The sequence below is a fragment of the Bactrocera neohumeralis genome, chromosome 3 (assembly GCF_024586455.1).
Source record: "Bactrocera neohumeralis isolate Rockhampton chromosome 3, APGP_CSIRO_Bneo_wtdbg2-racon-allhic-juicebox.fasta_v2, whole genome shotgun sequence".
Classification (NCBI taxonomy): domain Eukaryota; kingdom Metazoa; phylum Arthropoda; class Insecta; order Diptera; family Tephritidae; genus Bactrocera; species Bactrocera neohumeralis.
The window spans coordinates 6,438,395-6,455,927 of record NC_065920.1 but is presented as its reverse complement, the minus strand read 5'-3'; the positions used below and the strand labels follow the sequence as shown (position 1 = coordinate 6,455,927).

The 17,533-nt window shown below is 38.6% G+C and overlaps 1 protein-coding gene and 1 long non-coding RNA gene across 6 annotated transcripts in view; one reads left to right on the top strand and one right to left on the bottom strand.

Annotated features, from left to right (window-relative positions):
- LOC126753349 (uncharacterized) overlaps nt 1-17,533 on the bottom strand; it is a 51,220-nt gene that overhangs the window by 9,095 nt on the left and 24,592 nt on the right. The window lies entirely within an intron of this gene.
- LOC126753348 (uncharacterized) overlaps nt 1-17,533 on the top strand; it is a 28,115-nt gene that overhangs the window by 7,403 nt on the left and 3,179 nt on the right. For 2 of the 5 annotated variants that reach the window (XM_050464719.1, XM_050464718.1), the window contains exons 2-4: nt 8,342-8,429; nt 10,526-10,863; nt 10,958-17,507. In XM_050464719.1, the coding sequence (XP_050320676.1) occupies nt 8,420-8,429; nt 10,526-10,863; nt 10,958-11,566 (957 nt within the window). In that variant the 5' untranslated portion in view covers nt 8,342-8,419 and the 3' untranslated portion in view covers nt 11,567-17,507. Of the gene's footprint in view, nt 1-6,221; nt 7,706-8,341; nt 8,430-10,525; nt 10,864-10,957; nt 17,508-17,533 lie in introns of those variants that run through there. The other 3 variants (XM_050464716.1, XM_050464717.1, XM_050464715.1) reach the window with 3 other exon arrangements.

The following is a 17,533-nucleotide window of genomic DNA, read 5'->3' as shown; positions in this document are numbered from 1 at the left end:
AGTTTATTTATCAATTGACTTTAACTAATAGTCATTGACTGCAGTGATTGTTGAAAATTATTATTTACTAAATATACATTCGACAGCAATGACGATGGAAACAAGCTAAGTTGATCTCACCTACTTACGCCTATTAATAAAATTATTATTTGCCAAGCGATTACGACTTCATTCAATTGAATAACAAGTCGCTTAATTTTCACATGAATTCCAAAAATATTTTTTTACGATTAATGTAATTTCAAAGCAGTAATACAAAAATCCATATTATTAGGTGTAAAATAGGCAGAAAGTAAATTATGTGAGCAAACTTGTTCCAACTTATCTTGTGAATGAATCACTCATCGACTTTTAAACCGGCAGCTTGTTGCAATGAAATTTTTCAACCAAATACAGGCGGCATGCAAGCGCATTTTCTGAATGACTGAGTGACAAGCTAGCGCTTGATATTCGCACTACAGCCAGCGGACTGTGTAAGGTGATTAAAGTACATAGCGCTCTACATATACGGACTGTAGTAAAATACTAGCCGTCGTAATATGGTACGTGCGTGAGCGCAGCAAATAGCTGGCAGTTGGTGCAGGCAGTCTATAGCTTTTGTGCTAAAATTAGATTGATATGGTACCACACAGAAATTCAAAAGAAGCAATGCAAAAACAAATACTATTATGCACAAAGTGCAGCAGAGCGCCGCAAAACAACACTTTTCTTTCATTACCCAGACACTTCCAGTGCATTGTTGCTGGATGTGCGCTCTTATTCTTATTGGAATTGTAGTGTTGTTTGTTGCGCTTCGTACTATGCGGCTACCCAGTCGCTGCCGCCGCTAACGCGTACAAATATTTGCACAAGCAAAGTGTCTACATATGAATGGCGCAAGAAGTGCGCGATGATTGGCGTGCGCGCTGTGGACGGCGTCTAAGCAGCTCAAGTGCACTTTTTGTTGCAAATATTAGCAAAAGTGAATCAATAGATACAGAACGCGCTGTGTAAAAGCAAGACGTTGCAATGCAGGCGCAGTGCAGCAACGCGCTGGGGACGCGTCGCAACGCAGACTTGCATGTAGACAGACAATAAGGCAACTAGGCATGAAAGTTGAAGAGTAAGGCTAAAAAGGCGCAAGTGTAGCGGCAGTTGTAAGCGGCGCTAAACGTAGACTAGTTGTTGGACAAAGTGATTTGAGAAAAGACGCTGAAAATGGTAAAAGATATGCGCGCATAACGCAAATGTGCAAATATAGGCGGCGCGCATATCGGTATATTAGTACTAAGGTAAGGCAACTCACTTTGAAATGTGCAAAAATAGGCAGCGCGTCACAGAAAATCAATGAGAAGTGTGAAGTGTTAATTAAGCGTACGCGGCGCGTTCATTTTATTAACGAAATATGCGCATTCATCGAAACTTTGTTATAGCTACGAAGGCGCTTGCTACACGCAACACTTTTACACCCAACAGCGCTTACTACCGCGTGCGTAACGCGCGCTTCGCATTGCATACGCACGCGAGTCCACCCATACCGCTACTACTTTGCGAGCGCACACTAATTGTGACATCAAAGCCAAAGTCTACGCATATCAATGACTTTTCTGCTTTCACATTGTGTTTGTTTTTGTGTGTTTTATTGCTATATTTGACGTAGCGTAAGGTCTTGCGTATTACGCGCTGCATAACACACATACGCTCACACGCTCCGTTAAACTTTTGCCCACGCATGTTGCACGCCTCATAAAAGCGAAAACAAATACACGCAATGGAAACGAAACGAAAATTTCACTACCAAACGGACAAAAATAACAATAAAACATACAGCCTCGCTTCGGCTTTAAACGACAGAAATGCTATGTGCAACTCTGCCGTAACACGAGTGAGCAAGCTTTTGCTACTACTACATACGCCCGGAGCGCTTCATGCTGACACTTATACGCACGAACTGTCAAACGTTCAGCTAAATTTGACAAGCGCCTGTTTAGTTGTCATTCTCTGGTGAGTGCTTGCGTCAGCCCGCCGCACCACAAGTTGGCACGCCAGCGCGTCCCTACGTTTGACTGTCGGCGCGTCAGTTCGAAGTCTGCTTTGTCAAGTCTACAACTTTGCACACTTGAATCATTACATACACATATGTAATATGTAAATACCCATAGCGGAAACTTACAAAGAGCACGCGCGCGCAACACCAATGCGTACCCGTAAGCAACAAATTCCGCCTGCTGCCACCTGCGCCACGCCAGCTTACATTGCCTCTGTATCAAACATTCCCTTTGGTTGGGTTGCGCTTTCCCTGTAGTCCTTTCGTTTGGCCCGCGTCCTCGTCACCCATTGCTCGAGCGTTGTGTGCACCCTCCGGAAAATGCCCACCTACGCACAACGAGACAAGCCGATTAGTTACGAAGTTCGTTCGGTTTTACACCTTGGCGCGCGTAATTACAGCCTTCTGGCACTCTCGCACGTTTGCGTGTGTACTCGTATTCTCGCTTTTGCGAGTAAGTTGTTGTACGCTACAACAAAAGCCGCCTACACACCACACACAGGAACCGTACTAATAGTACTCATACACCTAAGTGGCTGTCCGTTTTACTAGTCTAGGTGCCGTACTCGTACTCGTAGAACGTACATTTACTCGTACTTGTATACACTGGCGAGTATGTACTCCTCAAGCGTACTCGTAATCCCGAGCTTATGTACATACATATATATATATATATTTAAATAGACTTTTTTTGAGAGCAGTTTGTAGGTTTTAAAGTGGCGTCAGGGTTTCTTAAATTGTTATCACTTTTAGTTATTTTTTTAATCTTCCTATGTTTTAATATAAAAAAAACTAGCTTAGAGAGGCTACAGACTTCTGTTGATACTTATTGTTAAATACAAGTATACTTGTAGATTAGAATGACAGTTCATAAATTTTATGGACTTTAGTTTCGATAAGCCGAAAGGAAAATCAAAATTACTCATTTGTTTGGCCGATACCGAACAGATCACGAAAAACCCTATGAGCACCGAGCCACTGCCAGCCAATTGTTGCCTTTTTTCACTATTTCGAGCGGTTTCATTGTGTGCAGTCCACTCGGATGACTGTCGACTAAACTTCGGAATGAAATTATGGAGCCATGTTTCATCCATTCTCCCAAATCGACGCAAAACCGTGGGTTTATTATGCTTGAACTTCTCCAAATACTGCTCTGAATCATCAACTCGTCGTTGTTTTTGTTCAAAAGTGAGCTTGGGAGGCACGCATTTTGAACGGAGCTTTCTCTTATCTTTACAGTGCTTGCCATCTCTAACAACTCCACTTTACGGTCATCCAAAATTATTTTGTGGACTTTTTTGATGTTTTCGTCGGTAACAACCTCTTTAGGACGTCCACTGGATTTATCGTCCTAGTTACCCATTTCACCTGGTTCAATCTTAGCAAACCACTTTTTAATGGTCCTCCCCTTATAGCTGAGTTTACAACAGCGTGCCCGTCGACCCTCCTTTTCGCAGTTTAACGCCGATCGGAGATTCCAAACGTAGCCAGGTACTTCTCCACCTAGTATTTCCAACGAAGTGGAGGTGTTCCTCTTCCTTTGCTTCCACCGGCGGGTACTGAATCGAAAACCTTCAAAGCTGGAGTGTTCTCTTCCAACCAAGCCTGAACTATGTCAATGTCGACGTATGTATATCTCATACAGCTCATCGTTCCATCGAATGCGGTATTCGCCGCAGAACCTTTCTCTCGAAAACTCGTAGCGCTGACTCATCAGATATTGTCATCGTCCATACCTGAGGACTTTACTACTTAATTGCCTACTCAGTCCGAAGTAGAACTTTGGCAAGAGTTCTTCCGCGTTGGATTTCGAGCCTGACGTTGTTGTTGGTGTCATTGCTGGTTCCAAGATAGACGAAATTATCTACGACTTCCAAGTCATGACTGTCAACTTGGGAGCCAAGTCGCGAATGCGACAACTGTTTGTTTGATGACAGGAGATATTTCGTCTTGCCCACGTTCACTACCAGACCTATTTGCTTCGGTTACTTACTCCCATCTGGAAAAAAGCAGAATTAGCGGGGCTGTTGTTGTTGCCAATGATATCAATCAGCGTATATACACTTATAGAAGATTGTACCGCCTCGATTAAGCTCTGCAGCTCGAATTATTTTCTCCAGAAGTAGATTGAAGATCGCACGATATGAAGTCGCCTTGTCTATGTCTTCGTTTGGTATCGAACGGCTCTGAGAGGTCCTTCCTGGTTATGACGGAGCTTTTAGTATTGCTCAACGCCAGTTTACACAGCTATATTAGTTTTGCAAGGATACCAAATTCAGACAAGGCGGTACAAAGGCAGCTCCTATTCGTGCTGTCAAAAGCAGCTAGTATTTGTCTTTTCCACTGATAATTGCTATTCGTGCAATAGAATTTCTGCTCCATCATCATCGATTGGGGAGTCGAGTTTATACTTATTAGAAATACACTCATTACTATTACTAATAAAAACTTATAAGATCACCGCTATTAAGGACTAATTAATATTGATAGATCCACAATTTCCTTACCACACCCAAAAGATAGCGGAAGCGCGGTAGTCATTTAATATGGAATTAATCGTATTTAGCGGGATAGTCTTTGAGGAGTACGAGCGAGGAGCCGATGCTTTGCGAACAGCTTAGCCCTCATTGAAAACCTCTGATGTTTTTCTATCACATATTTCCTCAACCATACACTATCCAAAGTGGATTTGAGAAGGCCCTGGAACTTAATTAAGCCAAATAAAATAAGCACCAAAAATATTCAACCTCGGGGATATAAGTAAAACAACTTTCTGCAGCGGCTTTAAAAACAGATCAAGCCATTTTCGTTGTTCAGAAAGAATCATCGCGTACGTTGGATCTAGGTCACAGGAACAGAGCCCAGTTTTTTATGTCACCAAGAACTTTCAACTTTGCAAGCTTTTTCAATATAGCTTAGATAAAATGTGCTAGAAGAGAATCAAGAATATCCGCGTAAACTAAATATTAGTGATAAGCCCATCATAGATAAGTCGAGGAAGTTTTTGAAGATTATGGACGTATTGGAACCTGCGCTAGCTCTAGAATAAAAGTGAGCCACTTGTCCAACGAAATGTCAGGCAAATACAGATTCTAGAGTCCTGATATTTTGTCCTGATATTTTACCTTCTGAGACAGCCCAACATAAATTTGAATATTTAGTTTTAAGTCCGCTTTTATAGAACATAAAGTCCGCGAGGATAGCTGATTGTTGTAACATTAAAAAAAGTAATTTTTATATACTTTTTTTATCAAAACGCAAACCGAAAAAAATGAAGAAATAAATAACTGAAAATTCTCTAAACACATTCCGCCTTCCCCTTGTTAAAATTTCCACACCCTACCAGAACCAGAAACTGCTCAATGGGCATTGTGACCATGCACAACACTTTCGATAATCGATTACCCTCGCATTGTACATACTTCCGGCATTAATGCTACGCTTGCAAAAACAATCGCTAATCGACGGTGCGCTACTCGAAGCCGTACACATATGCCACTCACTCGTGTTGTTTCAGCGAATTTTGTTTTTGTGTTTTTTCGTTGTTCCTGTGCTTTAACTTTGCGAACGAACTGAGCGCCGCAAGACGAAAACAAAATTGCATTGACGCATTTCCAGTCTGTTTCCATTCTGTTTTGTTTTCGATGAATTAAAAGCGTAACCCGGCGCAACACCGACCCGCGCGAAGGCCAACGAACAAGCTGCACAACACGCCGCACGTCAAGCGGCATAGCATGACGCGAGACGTAGCAGACAGCAGGCGGATTGAAGCGGCAGTGGTGCGCTTGCGTCAAGAGAGCGGGCCAGCTAGTGAGCATGGAAAAGTGTGAGTGAAGAGAGCGTACGCGCTATAGATAGCAGACTAACGCGCGCCGAAGGACTTTTACGTAGTTTACGTTACGTTTTTTACTATGTAGGCGTATGTGCGAGCGACAGTGGTGGCCATGAGCGTGAATGTATGCTGGTGCTTGCTCGCATGATGGTGAAGGTGTGCTATGCGCGGGTGGTCACCGCATTGGTGCGCGCGTATGTGCATGTGTGGGTATGAGTACGCGCGAGTTGTATTGTACGCGCGCGCGCGCCTATAAATCGGCAACGTTTTACTGCCATACATACTTAGGACGGGTTGTTTGCTGGCTTGCATGCGAGAGCAGCGTTGCATAGTTTTTCAATTAGTTTGAGAAAGGTGCTTGCCGGCGACAGGCGTTTGGCAAAGGCGTGCGTGCGTGTTTGTTGTGTTCAAGCTTTTATAACTGTTGTATATATATATATATGTGTGTATATGTGTGCGTTTTGAGTCTCTACTGGTTATGCTATTTATAAGCGCTCATACGTATACCAGACGGGCATGAAAAATAAATTTAAGTTATTGAAAAACAACAACTTTGCCGAAAAGCAGCGGATAATGCGGGCGCCGCGTCAATTGTGATTTGTGCGCACTCACGTAAAGAACAGCAGAAATTTAGACGAATTTCGGAACGGAATAGTTTAAGTGAAAATTTTGTGCTTTCGCAAATATTACAACAAAAAAGTGGCCGCGGTGTGCTGCGCCTGAAAATCGCCCTTACTTTTGCCTGTGTATATTTATTTTATTGGCTTCCGCGTTGCAAAAAGAAACGCACTTGAGAAATGCGTTTGGCAGGACTCGTCGTTAGTCGCCCGTCGTTGTCGTCGTGCACGTCGTAGCAATAAAATCGATATTTCCTTGCTGTATCTTACGGCGAAAGGTGCGCAGCAGCAGCGACGACGTTAGCTGCAGACGCAGCGCCGACAGCGCAGCGCTAACGCTGCACCGCTCGTACACAAATAACAACAATTAAACGTATAACGGTACAAATGCCAGCTACCAATTGAAATTGCAAGCAAGCGACAAACGGCGGCGCCAACAGCGCGCTGCCAGCGCTAACCCTTGCACCCACATTGGCGCTGTAGCTTGTGCTGCCAGCGTACACAACTGTGTATATGCAACGACTACGACTACGACGACGACGACTAGAAATATGTCTGCCACAATGGCGATAGCAATGGCGTTGCCGAAGACGATGTCGTTCTTGACTGCGCATTCGTTATTGGCGTATCCGTGTCTCGTTGATTCGTGCCGCTCGGCTATAAACACAATCACAACCAATACTAGCAACAGCGCAACAACAACTACAAGTAATAATACTACAGCTACTACTACTATGCTGCCATACAGTACATGCGCGCCGTTGTTATTGTTGTTTTTATTATTGTTGCCACCGTCTGCAGTCATAGCATATGCCGTAAAAAATATAAACGTGACTCGTACGACATTGATGTTGGCGATGACGACGACGACGTTAGCGGCAGCGGCGTTCTAAATGCAGCTGCATGTGTATATGAAGTCATATAGGCAGCGAGCCAGTCAGCGGACGGCGGAAAGTGTGTGCGCGTTGCAAAAAAAAAAACATATAAAGAAATAAACTAAATTGTCTGTGGTTCGGCAAGCAGCATTCGGCGCTGCTAATTTGACAAAAAATAAACGCCGCGCTTGGCTGAAGAACGCAACGCGTTAGCGCCTTGTACGCGCCGCAGCAGTCAACATATTCGTACAAACACTGAGTTGGTATTGTGTTAAAAATAATAATGATAAAGTTTGTTAGGCAAAAGAGTCGCGAGCATTCAGTTAAAGCATCAAAAAGTTTTTTTAAGAAAAAGGTGAGCGGCCGCCGCACAGTGGCAAGCAGACACAGCCAGCGAAAAAGTGCTCCTACATACACAGCAATACACACACATACATCGGCAGGCGCGCGCGTGTGTACGCTCCCCACACACACATACACCCTTACAAACTAGTAATCGCGCAAGCGGTTGTTGTTGGTGCCGCTCTTATCGTTGTCATAGTCGTGAACGCCGTATCCGTCGCCGTTTTCAGTGTCTACTTCTTTGCTTCTTTTGGCTTTTCCTCAACATTTTTTTCGTTTGTCATTTCTTTTAGCGTTCTTATAGTTTGCGCTGCGCTTTTCTCTTCACATTTTTCGTTTTCCCCTCCGTTCTCTAAATGAAATTGTTTTGCGAACGCATCCCTGTCGCTAAAAGTCCGGAAATTCCGTCGCCCACCAATACAATTATAGTTGTTAGTTTAAAAGGAAAAAAAATCAAAAACAAAAACAAAAGCAGAGTCAAAATATACATATTCATAGTTTTCTAAATGTGTGTGTGTGTTTATTTTACTAGCAACGGTGTATGTGTGTGTGCGCTTGCAATTTATGTATACTACACGATTTACATACACAAATCTATATATATATATGTGTCGCGCTATATAACTGTATGTGTTTGTATTGTTTTCAGGGCGAGTCGAATGATTCCGGTACCGAATCTGATGGTGACGTCCTAGATGTTGACAAGCATCGCCCTTTAGACTTGGACATGGAAACCAGTGAGTCTTGCATGCATATCTTGAAAATTATATAAAAAAGAAAAATAATACAAATTTTATATATGAGACCGTGCTGTAGTGGTGAAGAGTAAAAGTCCGGGGAGAAAATTAAATTTGAGCGACAGACCTTGTCTAGAACATTTGAAATCAGTTTAAGTTAGGTTGGGTAGCAGAGAGACAACCGGAAAGCACACTATATGCTTCCACGAAACATTAATTAAGTGAAAAGATAGATAAAACAAAAAGGAAGTTCAGTTGCTAAATTTAAACAAAAGATCTTTATCCAGAGAAAGTAGTTTCTACCGAAGATGCAGAAAGTAACTGGTAGATGAGTCACCTTCTTAACCGTGTAGCTTATTAAGGGGTATTTTGTCGGTAATCGAAACGACCTTGACACATACTAACGAAGGTTGAAATCGGCAAAAGGCCCACATCAATGAAGTCAACAGTCCAAAGCCATCTCCTATACAAACTAGAACAGAAAAGTTGTCGGGCAAAGTAATCCGAACCACAATGTGACAAGGTAGAGATAATATCAGATGCACTGAGCCAATTTTCCTACGTAGACAGCTGGTTTGCAATGAAATTTTGCATTATATCCGAGCATAATATCAACCATAATAGCTTAACTCTGAACACCTTAACCCTGAACAGCTTAACTCAGTGCAATAAAGCTTCGGTATTCAAGGACTGCGACCGCTCTCACCTAAAATATTGTTTATACCGTATCTATCAAATCAGATATTTACAAACAGGGAGAACAACATATAACTATCTGAACGACGAACCCAAGTCTTTCTTTGTCTAAACCGACGGAGGATCAAAAGCTTTTGTAAGATACTTGCTGACCTTAAGTCCTCTCCCTTCTTCTGTCTGTGATCGGTTTCAGCTAAGACTGATTCGTTATAACATGTTTAAGGCATACTCAATCATAATCTGAAATGAAATAGTCTTAAGGGAGGTCTGATCTCATTGATTTCAATATATATCAATTTCAGTATCAATTTTAGTATCAGCTTAGGAGGAATACTCTAGGATTCGTGGACTTAGCTAAATTTTGATCGGTTTCTAATATGTACATATGTATGTATATCAAATTCACAATGGAGCTGAAAATCGTTTCAAAAAAAAATTACGGCAAAGTAAACACTCAGTAGAACCGCAACTTAATTATTTATAAGAGCTCCTTTAGCAACTCTCTTAACTTCCCAAAAAGCCATAGAAAATCTTGTCGGATTTGTATAAGACTAAGACTCTCTTCTCTTCTTTATTCTTTATTGTCGTAGACACTGCTTACGCGGTTATAGTCAAGTTTACAACAGCGCGCCAGTCGTTATCCTTTTCGCTGTTTGGCGCCAATTTGAAATTCCACGTGTAGTCAGGTCCTTTGCCATCTGGTCTTTCCAACAGAGTGAAGGTCTACCTTTGCTAATGTGGCTCAAGCGTCGTGAGTTCCGGTCTATTTTCTGGGTAGCCAAAAAACATCAGTTTGAAGACGATATAGAGTGAGAAGGCGAAACATCCCTACCCTGAGTTGTGCGCTGAGTTTGGGTGATAGAGCCCCCTTTTGATGACAACCACTGCAAATGTATAAAGGTTTACGAGATAAGAGCATGCACCTGGAATGTCCGGCCCCTTAATTGGGAAGGTGCCGCTACACAGCTTCGTTAGAGTTTAAGGCTCCCGGATTCACTTATTATTCTCGCAGTATTTCTCATAGATAAATTCAGAGACTCTCCCTTGAGTAATCTATTGTTAAACACAGAAGTTTGATAGATCTTTAGATGTTCTTTATACTTAGAAGTGTAGTCTTTGTTCATTAAAATCATTTCCTAGAATAAGGTCTAGAAAAGCCCGGCTAGAGACCCTTCGGTCTTTCAAACTCATGAAATTTACTAAAAACTTTGTTGATCTGTCTATATTAGATTCATTTTTCTGTAGTAAGCTTGGGCAAAAAACTTACTTCCTGATAAGTTATGAACTCATTTTGCACGTGTTTTCACGAATTCGCGGACTCACTAAATTTTGCTCATTTAAGACTCGAGAAATAAAGCTTAAATACATAATAACACATCACATTTCTTTTCGCTCTTTAGGCTTAAGCTCCTGCGCCGATGTGAATTCGCCAACAACAGACACCGCCTGCTCTTCGTCAGCGTCTTCTGCGATGATGTGTCAATCCCACCTTTTATACGATCAACACAGCTCCGAAGAGGAACTGGAAGTGATCAATGGCCCATCATCGGTAGCAGCCGCCGAAGCGGCATCCAATGTATTGGTGGTGCGTGGCACCACCTCATCACTCATATCGGAGCGTGGCTCGTCGTCGTTGGAGCCCGAAGAGCTATTCGGCGAAGCATCGACATCGAAACGTTCCAGCTCAACTTTGGTTGAGAATCGCAAACGATCTCTGGCGCATAGCTCCGATGATGACGTAAGTTGTTAATGCAGTTTATTTGCAATTATATATTTCCGAAAGCATTATTAACTGATAACGTTCTTTTTTTGTTTTGGTTTTGTACGTTTAGCAGCTGAGAAACTTCTTGGAACCAGTATTGACACCAGTGAATTTTCGCACATCACCACCATTGGAAGCTTTCAAGCCAAACCGCAGCCACAAATATCGCTCCACAACGCCACTGATACTATCGGAGGCGCGTTGCGGCATCGAAAATATTAAATTATGTGATAATAGTGTTAATGACGAAAATGGTGAGGCTGCTGCTGGCGGCGCGTCGTCATGTGCCGCAACAGCGGCGTCGGGTGCGTCTAGCGGCAATGCCGCACAGGCCGGCGGTGCATGCGCTGGCGGCGGCGGCAACGGCACTGGCGACAACAGTTCAACGAGTGTGATTAAGGTGTGCGCCTCATCGCTTAAGATGAGCAATAGCAGCCATCATATCTATCAGCCGCAACCCAAATATAATTTCCACTATAATAGTTCGCGCAGTAGTCCCGCATCGACGACCGGTCTCGATGCGATGGAGGTGCGCTCGGTTAGTCCACCGGCGAAACTCTTCCATTCGGCTAGATCACCACACCGCCGACCGATACGCACACAGCACGCCACACAGAGGCTACAGCGACCACATCGGCCGTGTTTAGATTTTGATAAAATGCAGCAAGTAAGTCTCTAATGCAGCGCCAAATCAAAGACTTTTTACTTCTCACTAATTACAAGTAAATGTACCTAAAAGCTCGCATTACCCATAACGAAAACATGAAATTAAAGAAAACGAAGCAAACACACGATTGCAAGCATGATGATTACAAGAGAGAGAAAGAGATTGAGTGAGGCAGGAAGTGAGCGGAGTGGGAAAGAGAGATGTTGCAGATTTATCAATGAAAGTGAAAATGCAAATGAATTCGATAAAATTATGTTTATGGCGGTTTTGATGGTAAATATGTATGTAGGTTTTGTACAGCAACAACAAAAATATAAAAAATATATACCGCTAAATAATTTTATGTTAATGAAAGTACCAAAAAAGAAAAAATTAAAGCGAAAATATGAGCGCTAAAAGTCAGTAACAATGAAAGCTTAGTTGTGGCCCTGTGAAAGCGCGCAGTTTTTAAAAGCTTAAGAAAAGCACAATAAATGACAGCGAAAAAAGCAACTGAAAGCAAGCCCCACAAAGCAAAAAACGAAAATAATAACCAAATTACAACAGCAACAATAGCCCGAACTATGCAAATCCCCATAATTTACCGTAAAGAACAGACTTTTAGAAACATAAAATCAAAACCAACAACACTACACGCAAACACTTTACATAAATGTATGTGAAAATGTAATTTGTAAGTTCGAGAATTTGTGGTCCCAGTTCTTCTTTGTTTATATAGTATATATATTTTTGTTTCGAAACGTTATGTAAAAGCTTTAAGTCTGAAGTCTGTTAAGTAACATCACTCGATTTTATGTAAAAATATGATCTCGATACTTTTTAGTAACAGGGTTGCCAAATTGCGTTAATGTTTATACTAATTGTCAAATTTTGGGTGTAAATTTTGTTGAAAAGCTGAATTCGGTGTTTAACTAATCTATATATAGGATAGGCAATTCGTAATTCGACCGCGGAAAAGTCTAAAATCATAAAAAATAAAATACTAACAGAGTTCCAATCTCAGCATCCTGAGATATTGTTGAAAAACACTTCATAAAAATGCTAAAAGTTTTTTGAAACCAGCTTTGAAGCTTGTGAAACGAGTCAGTAATGACAGATCGATCGTAAATCCTCAATATTAGACCCAAAATTTGGAACGTTAGGGTTTAACCAAACTCTTTAAAGAAAATTCCAAAAACGATATAAATTTTTAAACTCAAGACAAAAGTTATGCACTTTAGGTGGATTTATCAAGCAAAGGTCAAAACCTAGAGCTCGTGGCAAAGATTTTTGTCTGTAGAGTTATTGGAAGAAAGAATAGTATGTATATTATATACAGGTCATGAACTCTTCCTTATAAATCCTCTAAATCTATTGGCCTCTCTACATCTCCCCATGCTTCTGATGAAGTTGTACATCCTCCGAGACGTTGTCAAGAAACTCTCGAACTATTGCGATTATTTTCCTATATAGAGGCTTACATTCGCATAGAGGGCATTTTATAGTATCCTTCTCTTCTACCTCCTGACAGCTTCTACAGTAGTCCTGCTATGACATCCCTAATCTATTGGCTGCCTATTAGACAGTAACCTGTTAGCACTCTGCAAGTAGTCAGAGACATAAAAATTTCCGCTTTACGGGAATCTAATTGTAGTATAGTGCCTATCCTGATCCGTTCATCTGATTCAATGTTCCACGGGATATCACTATGTGCTGGAGCCCATTTCAAGTTCTTCTTACCATATATACTTTTATGTATTTAAATTAGAATACTTTGGAAGAACTTCTGAATGAAATCCAATGATTACTAAATTTTTAAAATGTCGGAGGAAATAATGAACGAAAAATTAATATCACTTAAAATGATGCATAAAGGAGAGATTTTTGAATACTGTAGTAGAAAACCTCTTGATAGACTTTTCTTTTTATATGTTCAGCGAGGCGGAAGATGAGTATAGAAAATAGCATCTTTAGCTCAACACTCAATTTTGTAGGCGTTACTATTGATAGAAAGGTTTCAGAGAGACATATCAGCAAGCGACTTAGAAGGCAGGTCCTAAGCTTAAATTTTATGTAGAGAGGCGTGAAAAATCGTTACAATTGTGCAGTTGCCCATACTAACTGCAAAACTAAAACAAAAAAACCAAATTGTAATATATACCCAGATATCTTATATGGGTACTACTTAGGCATTGTATTAGGCATCCGCGATTCGTCAGCGGTTACATGGATACCACATAAAAGTGCTGTTACTGTTTGATATTTTATTTGCAACATTTTATGGCAGTTACATGCAGGTTCGATACGCTACTCTCTAATGTTTGGCGAATCGATGACAGCTTTAGTAGCAGAATATAGGCAGCTCTTGAAAGCAAGCGGCAAAAGATTACGCGCTAAATTAATAAACAGAAGAAAAAAACAAGAGTTGGCTTAGTATTTCCAACGCATGGACCGAACGTTTGACAGCTCAAACGTTAGCAGCGCCCTTAAATTGCTTCAGCATATTTGCAATAAGTTCGGCACAATCGCTTAGAAGAATTATAACAGTTTGAAATTTTAGCTTTTGGCAACCTTGTTTGCGATTTTTAAGATTTCTTAAGCAAATTAAAGGCATTTTTGAATGAAGAAATTACATTTTTTTCTTGGACTTAAAGAAAAGACAGTTGTTTTTGTGAAATTATAGCATTTTAAAATTTTGATCTCGTTTATATTTATAGGCTATAAAATAAGTTTTTACTGTTTTTCAATGTTGTAAACCCTAAGTAAAGGCCGCAAATGCATTAAGTTCAGGAGAAATTGTTGTAGAAAAGCATTTTGTTCGCATAATTTAGTAATTCCGAAGGCAGACAAACGAAAAACGAACAATAAATTTGTTAAAGAGCAAAAAACGACAGCACAACAACAATAAACAACTCATAACTAATAACTTTACAACAAAAACAAAAGCAAAAACAAGAGACAGCGAAAACAATAAACCTAAAACTTAACAGAGGAAACCGAAAAACAACAACGCATAAATTTAAAAAAGCATAAACAAAAACAACAACAAAAACAAATAAGCAGGCAAAACAGAACATTGAATAGAAAGGAGCAGTGCGCATGCGCACACACGCTGCATATTAAAATCAAATCAAATACAACAACTAATGTATATTAAAAGCAAAAACAACAAAAATAAATATAATAACTACAACAACAATAAAAAAAAACATTATACATACATACATAGAAACAATAAAAATTTTGAAATACATTTTTGTAATAGGTGAGATAAAGTATACATATGAAGAGGAGTAAAAAGAAGAAGAAGAGAAGCAGGAGAAGCTGGAAGCGGAGCACAAAGAGACGACGCAACAAGTATTGGCGCAAGCGAGAGAGCAAGGATCAAGCCAGCGCGTGCAATTATAAAGAAAAGGAAGAGCAACTGGAGCTGTAGGTGTGGGCACGAGGAGGAGAGAAAGAGCGCGAGAGAGAATGAAAGACACAATACAAGTTGGAGAGGCCCCGGTAAAATGGTTTAAAATAAAAAATATATACATACATACATACAAACAAATAGAAGCAGAAGCGTACATATTTTTTCACCATTTTAAATTACAACAAAAAAAGCTACAACAACAAAAACAATATATTGAGCAAACAATATTAATTATAAATTAAGCAAATTGATGTAAAAACAGTGTGAAGACAGAATTGGTAACAGGTAATAATTAATTAAGCAGCAGATAAAATGGAGGAAAGTAAAAATTCAAACATAAATAAAGCGGAAATAGAAAGAAAGCAAACAAAAAAAAAACAAAAAATAAGAGAAACAGTTAATTAAAGGGGCGAGGGAGCGCATTAAACAATTAAGGCAGAAGGGGACACTTTATATTAGCATAAAAGTAAAAAAGACAAAAATATAAAAACAACAAAAAAAACAAAAACAATTTGTAAATATTGTATTTGTGCTGTAAAAAAACTTAATAGCGATAAAAATAGCATACCGAAAAATATGCAAAAATCGGAAGAAAACAACAAGCAAAACTAAAAGTAAGCAGTAAAAAACTAGAAAAAATAAAAATAAACACACATACAAACAAACAAACAACTCAAGCTAAAAAAATAACTGACGCAAATAATAAATAAAACAAGAAAAAAATACTTACAAAAAAAATTTCAAAATAAAAATAAAAAATACTACAACAAAAACTGCAGTTACATATACAGAAACAAAAAACCCTAAAACAACAATAACAATTTAGCAACAAAAACTCAATGTATTTTAATAAATGGCATACAAAGCATGAATGGCAATTGTCTTACAACGTCTCATAGCGCAGTAATATGTATGTAAAATGAGTCAAAGCGGGAGAGAACAAGAGCGAAAAGCAAAAGTAAAAAACAAAAACAAAAAGCAAAGCAAACGAAAGCAGCGAAATAAATTAAAAATATTTATAAAAACCATAAAAGCAAACAGGTGAGCAAAAAATAATAAAATAATTCATAGAAAAACAACAATAAACAAAAAATACAAAAAAAAAATAAAAACAACAATAAAGAAGCCCACAAGGACTTTGTACAATTTTTTACAGTAAATAACGCAGTAAACGAACCTAAGCAAATTGCAGCCAGAAATAGACTAGCATCTCAAGACAGCGAAAACAGCCCACATAAAAGTAAAAATCACACATACATACACACACACGCAATCATATAGGCAAACTGATATAGACCAACTACAAATACAGAAAATAATTTTTTTCCAACAACAAAAGTCGCGAAAAATAGCATTAAAACTATATATGAACAGCAAAAAATCCTATTAGTTTAGTAAATATGCAGGCATTTAACAATAACAAAAGTAAAAACTTAGCAGCAAACCAAAAAAAATTCCAAAATATTATACTGAAAACGCAAACCTAATACTTAGCATACAGTGAAACAGGTGAATGCAACTCTGTTGTGCTAATTAGCGCTAATTAAAATAAATTAAACTAAAATACTAATTTTTTTGTTATAAAATCTAACAGTTATCGATATCGTTTACGAAAAAGATCAATTATCGAAATCGATATTTTTTACGAAAAAGATCAATTATCGAAATCGATATTGTTTACGGAAAAGATCAATCAAAGATATATTTCGATTACAACACCAACATTTTTAATTTTCCTTTTTAATGAATTTATTGTTTACAAAATCGATCAGTTATCGAAACTATTTCTTTACAAAAATTACCAATTATCGATATCGATATACAAAAACAATCAATTATCGATATTTAACCGATGAAAACTTTTACAAAGCATTGAAAAATGATTTTTTCCTTACCAGCGGATGTAATCGATATACGAGTAACAAAATTTTTGCGCTTAAAAATATCATCAATAATTTTAAATTAATAAGTTGAGAGTTCCATTATTAGGGGATATAAAACCACAAAACTTCATTTTTGAATTTTTTTAAATTATTAAATATCAATAATCTTATTCTTCGAAATTGATAATTTGTAACCCATATTTTTTCCACTGTCGTAAGAGTAACAAAAATACTATATCGATAAAAAAAAGGATAATGTACATTTCGATAGCAATAATTTAAAATCGATATACATTTTTTTATCATCTTGAGAATTCAATGAAATAAATAATCGGTTTCTAATGTCTAAATGATTGAATATCGATAATTCTACCTTTTTAATAACTCATAATTCGTACTAATGTCATACGAATGAAAAAATTTGGTATATCGATAAAAACCGATATCAATAATTTGTAAATCAAATTTCTTGCTATTGTAGTATGAATTAAAAATTTTATCCATCGATAAAAAAGGATAATTTATCGATATCGTTCGATAATTCTACCTTTCGCTATCAGTAGTACATAATTCGTAATTTTTACTATTGTCTATATATTTGAATATCGATAATCCTACTTTTCGCTTTCAATAATTAATATTTCTTACGAATGTCGAATAATTAAAAAATTTGGTTTATCGATAACATATCGATATCTT